At 39.8% G+C, this 12,511-nt stretch overlaps 1 protein-coding gene across 4 annotated transcripts in view; it reads right to left on the minus strand.

Annotated features, from left to right (window-relative positions):
• The window catches only part of LOC122567059 (mucin-17-like), a 381,861-nt gene that overhangs the window by 21,664 nt on the left and 347,686 nt on the right, over window positions 1-12,511 (minus strand). For 3 of the 4 annotated variants that reach the window (XM_043725153.1, XM_043725154.1, XM_043725152.1), the window contains exons 3-4: window positions 7,610-7,832; window positions 252-400 (exon numbers count right to left, since the gene is read on the minus strand). In XM_043725153.1, coding sequence (XP_043581088.1) covers window positions 252-400; window positions 7,610-7,832 — 372 coding nt within the window. Of the gene's footprint in view, window positions 1-251; window positions 401-7,609; window positions 7,833-10,126; window positions 10,404-12,511 lie in introns of those variants that run through there. The other variant, XM_043725155.1, reaches the window with a different exon arrangement.

Genomic DNA, 12,511 nt, shown 5'->3' on the forward strand with positions numbered 1-12,511 from the left:
AACAGACTTGGAAAATAATTATCTTGTTTTATTATGATCACATAATTATTACATTGAATAAAAATTAGATATTAACGTAATATAATTTTAACTTCTTATAGGAAATAAATATTAATAATTACGTCACGTATAATTTCATTTAAAATGTAAAGTTCGCAGTATTATTTGTTCGAATCTCTCTTGGGATACATTATGGAAGGATTAAAATAGCAGATTTCTCTTCGGATTAATTAAAATTAGTATCACATTACCTGCGATCCATTTGGTACTGGTGACCCTTGCACTCCAGATGCCGCAACAATAGCTCTTTCGCGTTGTGCCATAAGTTGTGAGACTGAGACTCCTGAGAAAATGTTTCCTAGCCCCCCTATTTTCCTCTTCTTTTTCTTATTGAGACCATCTGAAAAATATAATGAAACGTTGATGGAAATCATCTTTTGTTATTGGATATTTAAGATATGCAAAAAATGGTATTAATTCTTAATGGAATTCCGAGGCACGTTAAATCTTCAAGGTCATGGAGAATTAAAATACGACTCATTTCCCTAACTCTAATTTTAACCCTCCACTTATTATTCAAGCGCTGCTTCAGGTTTCTTAATGAACGAGTGTTCCATTTGAAGTCCCACCGCAAGGTTAAATCCTATTTAGCGTAACAATTCCAAGATTCATATCCGTTTTATTCACTACCTTTCTTTTCCAACACATTTAACTTGTAAACGAACGTATAACTTTTTCCAATTTTGTATAAACCAGTTACAAAGATAAATGGTTATAATATTGCCTTTTTTCCAAGTGCAGAAGATAAATGCACGAAGTGTCGCAGAAATTGTTGATTTATAGTATGACACATTCTGAATGAAAATAATTACTATTCTCTACATAATAGAAACTATTTAATGAAAATTAGTTTTATATATTAACAGTGGTATAATATTTATAGAACGTATATAATTTTCATCGTGTTCATACTAATTGTTTCAACATACGAGAAAAATGAATAATGCACGAGAATGCACGCGAACTATTTAAACGATGCTGAAAGATACAAGAACGGAGGAAAATCACCTTCATAGGTTCGTTAGTATTTAAAAAAATTGATGAATCAAAGAAAAAGAAAAATAGAACGAAGCGAAGCAAATAACTGTTTCATATTTGGAATTGAAGCGAAACTATACAACCCTTCACAATCAAAGGTTGACAAGCAGCCATAACAAGCGTTCACACTATAAAATTACCTTGATTTACGAGGATAACAGAAAGCAGAATGGCAAAAGGGTGGCAAAGGGGATGGTTTTCAATGGCGGTCTTTTATCCGTAAGCCTACAGCGGATAATTATTCTCCACGGCTTCAATGGGGGAAGACAATTCGGAAGCGGGAGAAGCAAGATGAAGAGGACGAGGAAAACGGATGGGTGAAAGAGAGGTAGGGTAGGATGTAATAATGAATCCACCTAGGAGCAAGGCCAAGTTGTCTGCAACGACGGTAGTTTAACCCGATTTTCAAGGGGGTGAAAATTTGCGTAAAATCTTTGAAGCATTTCGTGGCTTTCGAGGGAGGTTCGCGTGAACGCGTAAAATCCCTCTCCCTTTATCCCAAAAATCTGCAGTCAATGGCTTATGGCTGTAAGCGTTGCCGCCATTAAATCTGACGAAGTAGAGATGACGTAGCAATTATGGAATATAGGCTATCGCTTAAGGATGAAACTCGATCCCTCGAAATGCGAGGAAAGATATTGCAAATTCGATTGCAAGGGAAAATTACAAAGTGCGCCCTTTCTGATGTAATTTCTCAAATTACTCTTTGTTCAATGGCTTGCAATTAAAATATATATAATATCTTCTTACATGTTATTCTATCGAAACTAAATATTAATTAAGATATCATATAAACCGTTAACGACGATGAGAGATTAAATAATAAAACGAATGGAGAAGCCTAATTTCTCTTGAACACACAATATCGGTACGGCTGAAATATGCTAACCAAAGATAGTTCCCATCGTTCTCAGGCAACTCTCGCGGTATAGATCGAAGTTGCGGACTCGATGTCAGGAGATTTCGATACAGGGACCAATTGAACCGAACCAACGGCCATAATTATAACAATCTTCTGGTAGAGAAGTCCCGAGGCAAAACTTCTCGTTACGGCTGGCTGACGGACCAGCGGGATTCGAAGGCACTCGAATCACTGAAATCCAATTGAACCTCGGCCAAGGACTACTTCCCCAGTTGTTCGCTCATGACGATCCCAGCGTGGATCGGACGTTACGACGTGGTCGAGCCGTTGATGCGGACTAAACGGAAGCAGCGTAAAATGCGCTTGCGCGACCACAACAGGACGTCGGTCGAGGACGAGCCGGAGGTGGTTTGAAACGGTGTCGGCGGGGGTGAACATCACTCGGGGCAGGCGCAAGAATCACAACCGGACACAGACGTTGGACCGCAGTTCCTCTTCTCTCTTCACCTATTCGGAGCGCCGTGGCGCCGCTGCCTCTTCGTACGAAATTAACCCTTATCAACTCTCTGTCTACCACTACCACCACCACCACCACCACCACCACTACCACCACCATCGACACCACCACTGCTACCACCCACTCTGTCCTCGTTCTCCTTCGCGTTTGCCCCCACCAAGCTGCCTCATCCAAACTAACATCGTCGCGTTGACGTCGCTGGCAGCGAATGGTGAGCGGATTCTTTCCTCCTCCCGGGACTTATTGATCGCCCGGACGATAAGAAGACACGAGCCGGCCGATTGGTTCCTCTTCCGGCCAGCTCGCGTCCTCTGTGCAACCCTAACACCGATGGAAAGCCTTCTGTCCCGCGTCGGGATTGTAGCGACAGAGACAACCAAATGCAAATTTGTGGATCGTCTGAGGATTTACCTGAGTGGGCTTTAAACTGTCTGATGACCTGTGCATGGCACACGCTCTAAGGACTTTTGCCAATGCTTCTCGAGTATTATGCCAACCAATTGGTTTTGTTGTTAATCGCCGTTCTCAATAGCGCAGATTGTACGAAATTAGTTGCATAATTGACGAATGAAACATTTGATTTTGATGAATCAAATGAATGAAGCGACGAAGTTGAATGAAAATCAAAATTTGTCAAGAACTCGTAGTTGTGAAATCTTTACGTACCGAGTAAGATGATAAAAGAAAAGTTGCAGGTGTAACTAATAGCTCGCTCTCTGTGAAATCGTTTCCTCCGGGATATCAAACGGCGCAAAGCGTATCGCGCCGTCGTAACACGAACGTGATCGATCGGGTAACAGAGAGAGCCTGTTTACCACGGAAAATTGTTCAGCGGGACAAGGAAAATGTAACGGCGAGCGATCGACCTCGTTAAACGTGTCATGATTAGTCGTTACACTTGTCTCGTCGACCTGGCGAAATCGGATCTCGAAAATTTATTAACACACCGACGAATCCGCTGACAGGGTGTCTCGCGCGAAGCGTAAAAGTCAATAGTTACGGGCGAGAGCCGCGGTACAAATTCCAGAAATGCTGTTTGCGCGCTCAAACATTCGCCCCCTCTCTCGTCTACAGGATTGGTCTAGAAAATGAACGCATATTAAAAACGAAAGTAAATCCAGATACGAGTAACCAGCCGTCGGAATTCCATTAATAGCGTCGATCGAGTTTCGTTTCTCGTTTCTCGGTCGAGTCCCTTGGCAAACTGTGGTACATAAAAGCCATTCCCCAGGCTGAACCGAGCAAAACCGAAAAGAAGAGAGGAGAGAAATGAAATCGACTTTCGTTATTGAGACTCGTATTCGTGGAAGAGCGACGACGATAAAGATTCATTCGATTCGTCTCTCCCCTCCACGGCTTATTTCTTTTATTTTCCATCCCCGTCCGCGATTCGGAGGGTGTGTGTTTGCACACCACGCGAACGTATTACCTCCGCCGTTGAAATGCCTCGATAGAGGGAAACCAGGGGTAGAAAGAAAGATGGTGTGGAACGAAAGGGAGAGAAACAGGGTGACGTTTTCTCGGGCCACGTCGTTTTATATCACCGGAAAATTGGAATCGAAGCGACGCCCGTGAACGCGAACGTGAGCGTCGATGTTAAAACGGCCCTATAAAGTTCCACAGAAACACTGGCGACGATGTACATTTATATAGGGTGGAGCGCAATTCCGTGATGCAATACCGCAATCGCGAGAAAGATAAATCTTTGAAGAATATTATATCGAACGAGTGGAAGCAGATTATTTCATGTGGTAATTTTTGGTAGAATCTAGCTTGAAAATTTGTCAATTCTGTGGACGATAAATAAATTATGCTTCCGATTTTCGAGGTACTTTTCTTTCCATTTGCGTATATTTAATCGTAAATGTATAGTTTCCATTAACTTTTCCTCTTAATTTTCTGCTACCACTCGTGAAGCAAGTTTTTATGAACTTTCCGAAATGGTAATTCAGTTATCTTGTACGTGACGGTAAAACTGTTTTCAAGTGCGCTTACTTCATTTACCGAAAGTGATCAGATAAGTATACGTTGAACACTTGTAAGAATTTTTATACAATTAAATTAATAAAATGATGTAGTTATTCTTTGTTGTTAATTTACTACGTACATCGTAAATTGTGACACAATAACGTTAGTAATTATCAATATATTGTTGTAAAATTCTTACCATAAAAATGAAGACGTCTTTTGGGTAATCAAATTACACGTGTCATATAGCAAAACGTTAAGTTAAATTTTGCCCACCAAATCGCTGTTACACTGTCTCGATCACTTTGCAATATCTACCTAACGTAATTCCTGAGTGAACAAAATCTACCAAAACCACTATGCTAAACCGATGGCGGAAGGATTGAAATGCTTGAGTTCGGATGACAAAAGGTGAAATGAAACACAGTTAGAAAGTTTGCGAGCAGGCGATTAAAAATCAGCAACGTTGTCCTTTAAATCCCTCAGCCCCTGAAACCAGCGAACGATCAAAATACACTCGACGAATTTCAATGCACAGTCGGACTATTGTTTCTCATTCCCGACGAGCGAAAACCGTAAGCGAGGCTTTCGCTGTGTGTGCACAGGCTCGCTCGGAATAACAGCCGTTTAATTAGCGACGCGATGAAGAAAGGAAAAGACGAAAAAGAGAATAAAGAAGCAGAAGAGGAGAGGGGCGAACGGGTAGCAGGGAAGAGGAAACGAGAGAGAGAAAAAAGAAAAGAGTCGGTCTCGCTCGGTCGGTTATAGGATTTAGTAATGAAATCCGGACGGAGAGTTTAGCCGCCACGGTGATACATCATTCCACCTCCTTCCCCCGGGCCAACGCCCCCATCCACGGTTCCTACGTCGCGTTCGCCACCTCCATCCCTTTTTTCACCGACATCGGGGAGCTTTAATGCCGTCTCTATGTACGCGAAAAGGACCGCGGAAGAAAGAGAGGTACAGAGAAAGAGGAAAAGGGAAGCACAGACGGAACGAAAGAAAGGGAGAAGGGGATGGAGGCAACAGACCCCGCTAATGTCGCAATTTCGTCGTTCCTTTTCTTCTTCCCGGGACTTTTTTCCCGTTCGCTGCGCCCTAATGATCACGGCTCGGTCGGCAGCCGCGAGGCGCGATGCACGAGGAAAAACTTTTGGTCGTCCTCCAATAAAAGTTTTCGCCGCGTGTTTTCTAGTACGACGGTGAATAAACGTTCCCGGCGATTATGGCGCGCCGCTCTGACTACCGGAACTGGCGGAACTTTGTTAATACGACGGATCGATGGGAAAACTTCTTCGGGGGATATATTGATGGGTGGGAGGATGTGTACGTGCTCGGCCGCCGCGTACGCTGGTATACGTGAGATTGATTGGCGAGTATGTATAATGCGATCGAGTTCGACGAGTTCGTGGCTCGTTCGAGAATCCGCCAAGAAACTTTTCCCCAGGGAAAATTCTGATTTTGATCGATCGACCACCCCGCGCCCCCTCGAACGTCGGATAAAACTCCCTAGATGGAAAAATTCCTTCTATGCAATTTCCTTGCGAGACTATTCCCCTCTATCTGATCGAGAAATACCTCCTCTAATTGGGCTACTTCGATCCCGCGTTTGTTATTCAACATGCAAGGAAACGTCTGCACTTCTTCGCGAATCGGTGACGTCACGATCATCTCTTATGAAACGAGTAACTTGGAATTATTTAGTTAGAAAAGATATTTCTTTCTTTCTACTTTACTTCCAAAGGATCATACCATATAATGATAGAAGTTACTGTTTTAAAACAACTGAGGAGCTTCTTGAAAATAAGAGTGAATATATTGGATACCGGGTATATTTTCTAGCGAGGTAATTCAATTATTTTACGAAGCTTTTATTTATTTTGTAGATATGAAAGGAGCGAAGTTTTATTAGAGCCAGTATAATTACCAATTCGAAGGTCGCTAATATTAAAATAAGACTGAAACTCCCAGCGAAATTTATTCAATTTTGTCTTACGGGCTCTTTTCTTGTTTTGCACAACAATTATGTTGGTGATTGTATATAATAAAAATTTCCTATGTTACGAACTCATAAATGTAAATAGGGATACTTCGTTAAATAAGTAAACTTTAAAGCGTAACTGGTATTATGTCGAAGCATATTGATAAATGCGAGGAGAAATTCAATTCTCCGGGTGAACGATTTGTTTACGTAGGATATTTTCGTAAATTATTACTTGTAATTATTTTATTTACCGATCATTCGATATTCATGAATAAATGCTTACAACATATGATTATTGACGATAAAACGTACGCGCATCTAAAATGAAATTTTACATTTGAAACAAATTATCTCAATTAACGTGAAACATAGAAACCGTGGCGAAAATGAGATGGCAAATTAACGTATTATTTTATGTGTCACAAAAGGAATTATTATTTTCAGATAACATACTGTTAGAGCAAAGTATTTAGAATTTCTATTAAAAATTTCCAAATTTTATTCATGAATTTACTATGTCTAGGTATGTAATGATATATAAAATGTCTTCTACTTCCTTAGCTTTACCTACTTTTTAGAAAATCATCTCTCTTTACTTTGAGGGTACCCCTCCTTTTTCATTTCTTCATAAACTTGTTGTAACATATTTTTTATAACCTGACATTCAATCAAAATTTTCCTTCGCATATCTATTTTTTCACTTATATTTTACTTCACCAAGTTAATCGGTTAAACTAAAAAATAACGAAAGGTTTTTTGAACAAATAATAGGTCAAATTGCAAACGTTATAAATCTTACACAAAAACAAAGCTATATAATGTAATACGATAAAAAGTAAACTTATTTCCGTTACTTCCCATACGTCAGTGTGATTAAATCTTAAGAATTTCACTTTGACCCAAGCTCCCCTACTCGGTAAAAAATTCATCCGCATTTATTACATCATTCAGATCTCCGTAGCAAGATATTCTGTACAAAAAAAAAAAAAATCGCCCACCTTTCCTATTCAAATCCATAATCTACTCGGGCATCAAAATTATGCAAATCACGAAGAAATAAAACACGCCGTCACTCTCGGCATTCTCAAAGCAGAAAAAGAAAGAAGAGGCGAAGCAATCGATACGGTAGGTCGAAACTAATCGTGAGACAGAATTGGCACACGCAAGGTCACGTTCTTACCTTTCCTGGCTTTGTCCGGCGAGGTGGGCGAGTCCGCGTTCACGTGAATCGCGGTTGCGACCGGGCCGGTGGATAAAGCCGGCGAAGAAGAGACCGTCGGTGTACAGGATGCAACAGGACTGCCGGCCGCCGTAGTTGGCAGCAGAAGTTTCCTCTTATGGTTGCAGAGCTTGGTCATCTCCCGCGTCTTGCCCTGATCTGGGCTCCAAGGTCGTGACGCAACCTGAAACAAGAACATAGACCAAGTCGTTAGTTACTCGTCCAGTAAACTATACTGTGTATGTTTCATACAAGAAACGATCGATTCACGACGGGGGAATTTCTGGAAAATCCTGGAAATCGTATAGGTGCATGATAATACGATATGCTATGGGATAACGAGATACTTTACGTTACATATGTCTATGTGCATAAATACAATCGGTGTCGAGTAAACTTCGTAAATATCTGTTAAGTAAAACCGATGCAATAGCAACAAATTGTATTGATTTGGTGTAAATTGTAAAGGTGAATACATTAACAAATAGACAAATTATTTAGTGTACATTTTCTCAAAGCATCGTTGCGAGCTCCTTTTTAATATGACTTCTTACAGATCTAGTATTGTTGGTAAATTTATTTCATACTTCTGTGTATTTCTTTAATAAAGGATAGCAGATATAATGGAGGAACGATGATGAAAGATGAACGAACCAAATAAGACAAATGAAGCAAAAGGTGCGTTACTTACATATTTTTGCTGGCCTTGTTACACGTAAACAAGAAATGCACGATGGTATGCAAAGATTTTCGACCAAATATGTTCTATTATATATTATTAACGCTTACTAACACATTGATTTAACGATCTTTTAAACACACTTAAACAATAAACGTTTAGCTGTTATAGCATTTCCTTTAATCAAAATTGGATAAAATTCCTCTAATTTTCAACTTTCAAGAGAAATTTGTAAGATCGGTTTATCTGGAAATTTTCTACAAACTATACGTATATCTCTTTTCAAGTTGACTATAGTTTTCGTAAGTGTCCTGTTACTTGCGAATGGGGGTGTACTTTATGTTTTTGTGCTTTCACAAATTCACCCGAGTATCCGCACACTTACTAGTCGGTCATATCTGGTGTCAGCTTTATAATTTCGCGGTTTCGTCGTGTCAGTTGGTAAAGAGCGAAGTCAAGCGAAAGAAGGCTCGTAAAAGGCCAGGTTCCTACTTTCGGGAAATAACGTAGCGAGTTTACGAGGAAATAACCTTTGGCATTTGTTCAAGCGATCTGGCTACAACCCTCGAGACACAGATAATAGAGATTGACTATACGGGCGCGGACATTGAAATAAAGAGGCGGAATCACGTAATGAAACGAGTTATTCCGCCTACGACCTACTTTTCCTGCTACGAAACGAAACGAGACCGCGATGCGGCCTGGCTTGCGCCGCTTTCCTGCATTTCTGTCACATTCAAACAACGCCAATGTATTATGCATCGAACGTTTAAATTCCGGTTATTGGAACAATTCGCCCAACGTTTCGATAATTATCCAATTACGCGTAATTGCAGTGGCGCACATGTGTCCTCGCCCATGCGAACAATTTGATTCGCAAGCAGCTTGGTATTTATTCCCGTAAATTAGGCGATATCCCGGAAGTAATAACGAGGATTCGATAATTTAAGAAAATGTCAATTCTCAGGAATTAAAGTAAATAAAAAATAAACGGAACGTTTTCTATTCGATAATATAAAGCTCGTCGTTCTGTCGACGTTGAATGCAATTGATAGAAGTTTCGAACGCTAGCCGATCATTGTTGAAGAAATTGTAATAATAATTATTGCTACTAATAACAACATCATTGTTATTCGCTGGTTGTTGAGGTATTTATACGTGTTTGATTCTTAATTTATTACAAAATATTTCAATGAGATTTTGATGAATGCGAGGAAATAGTGAATGAACAAATACAGATTGATGTATTACATCGTTAGAATGAAACCAGAATAGATAAAAGTATAAGCTATTAGTATGAAATATGAATATACACGATATAGTTCAATTGAATCGTTTTGATAGATGCTACGTTATATTGACATACATTGTTATGAAATGATAACTGTAATCAACACTTATTGATATTTCGCCGTTTTCGATAAACCGATTTCAAGCTAAAATATATAGACTGAAACAACGTACACACATGCTTCTGTCAGCCCTGTGAAATATAGATGAACTTTTCTTTTTGAAAAATTTAATATCAAAAATCATCTCAATTGATGAAGGAATTCAGAGTAATAAATTTTTAACATTATCCGCGCCTGGAAGGTATCTTATCGATATAAAGGTCGTAGCAGAAAAATGTGACAAGTCTAATTTCGTTGTTTTTCTTATTTTTTCTATTATCTGTTAGGGCAATTACTTCGATGCAAAGCATAATTACGCGCTCAAGGTTAGCCGAAGAAAATTATTTAAAGGAGATATTGAAAGAAAAAAAAAACATGTATATAAATGATAGTTTTCTAACTGCTTACGTAAACGCAATTCATCCATTAATAATACCATCGACTCAAACTGCGTAGTCGAAAACAAACTATTACCACCCACTCGCCAATAATATCGAAACTATTACACGATCCTTAATTTGTTCGTCGTTAACGAAACAATGCACCATTTCCTGCAAACACGCAGCGACAGCGTCGGATACTCGATTGGAAGTCACGTTCGAAAGAAAAAGGAGGTCTTAAAAGTACAACGTTACAGAGATCGCGAAAGCGGGCCGACAAAAACGCGCGGCCGTGGACCAGAAATTAACGGCGCCCACGCATAATGAGCGGTAAAAATGATGAAGCTGCGTTGCACTGTATGTATGTATACACGCGTATGTGTGTGTGTGTGTGTGTGTGTGTGTGTGTGTGTCTGCCACGCTGCATACAACGTGCACCGTCTTATTTACGATGCGTCGTAATGGCACTGTGTACGTAGCCGTAAATTGCCGCGGAACGTCTCACGAGCTGACACGTAACACGGTTGAAGTCCTGGATGACCATTACCGGACATCGGCCCGTGGCCTTCCAACTTGGACACATTTTAACTCCGTGCACGAGCATCGGGCATCGATCATGAGATTCATGAGCATCGTCCGGTCGAGGCCTTCTCCTCTTTTTTCCTCTTCTTGCCGCTCTTTCTCTCTTCCCTTCTTTCTCGTTCTTCGTTTGCTCCCGTTCGCTGGCCCTTTTCGACTCCGTTCTGACTCCGCTTTTGCGCGATGCTCGCGCGCCGGCGTTCGCCAATTATGGCGACACAGCGGCGGCGAAATCGCCGAGGAAACGGGCAGATTATCTGGTGTTTTAGCGAGCCCGAAGGTGGTCCGAAGGTTTTCGGGGCCGCTTACTTACGTAACCAGCGTCGCTGCGAGGTATGCGACGACGACCGTTTGTTCCGAGGATTGCTAAAGATCCTTGCGGTTGCTTTTATTGGCGGTTTCGTTGTGAAGGTAATGGTACAACCGAAACGAGAAGGGAAATAAAGCGAAAGACCAGGCCAGGCCGGGGATTTGCATAACCCAGGCTGATCGCGGCTCGATAACAGCGAGCCGACGTTGCCCAGTATTGATATTTTGATGAGAACGCCCCGGTTAATATTCACGCCCTCCTGACTGCCTAATTGGAAGGAAACTAACTTCGACTGGCTACCATCGAGTTTCTTCGTGAAATAAATTCCCGTCGAACTTCTGCCACAGAGATCACCTGTCGATCGGATATTTTAACGCTTAAGCATATGGGTTGCGAAGTTTCGGCTCGAGGCGAGATAGCTAAAAAGGAATGATATACATATGGATTAAGTGTTACGAAAAAATCGAGCTTTCTTGAATTATAATTATACGGGAAACTTTATGAAACTGTATAAAATTGGACAAATTTCCACTTTTCGATATGTTCGTTGAAATTAAAATCCATTAAATGTAGAGCGGAAAAGAGACTAGAATTAAGAAAATAAATATTAGACAGGGATAAATCGATCTTTTTTGATTTGTAATTATACGAGAGATTTTATGAAATTATATAAATCTGAATAAATTTTGATGTAAGCTGATATTCGAGTAACGTTAAGCCTTCGATAGCACAAAAAAGGCTAGACAGTTATTGAAATATTATCATGCGTCATGTAATTACTATAATTTATTATTCTTTTTATATGCACGTTACAGATGTACGAGATCTTGACGAGGAAGTGATTATTTTCGAAATAATTTATTCTAAATTCTTCGTCACTTTATTAGACTATTAAACGATTAGTCCTTGATTGTATAATTGTAGATATAAATTTACATAAATTAATTTTGATATGCTTAATTATCACATCAATCGGATAAGTTAAATTAATTAAAATAAAACTTAATCATCGCGTAATAAGTTGACAACGTAACATAACTCGTATTAACACATAATCATCCTAACTAAATATTTATAATGTGATACAGCAGCTATAAAAAGGCAATAAATACGAATCTTCAAACTTATTTCATAAGCATACGACGAGCTGTCGTCTACAAGGTATCACAATTTATTTGCTATGCTTTGTATCATTATACACGCTTGAAGTGTTACGAATAATATAGGCTATAGAAAATAGGTTTCCGCAAAAAAGTGTTTAAATACCCTGTAATTATTCGACTTAGAAGGTTTCGTAACCAACATCGGTAATTGTCCGTAACAGGAAAACGAGAAACTAATTGCACACGAAGAGACGCAGTAATTATCGACTAACTCCTTTGGCACAGAAATGGACGTAACAGTACGTCAACGATCTCGAAAGCGTTAATACTGTTGGTAAATGTAAGTGACAGACATGAGAAAATATTATTGGAAAGAATTTCGAGTTGAATTAAAAACACATTAGGTACTTATATACCTTTT

This window comes from Bombus pyrosoma, linkage group LG4 (genome assembly GCF_014825855.1).
Source record: "Bombus pyrosoma isolate SC7728 linkage group LG4, ASM1482585v1, whole genome shotgun sequence".
NCBI classification, from domain to species: Eukaryota; Metazoa; Arthropoda; class Insecta; order Hymenoptera; family Apidae; genus Bombus; species Bombus pyrosoma.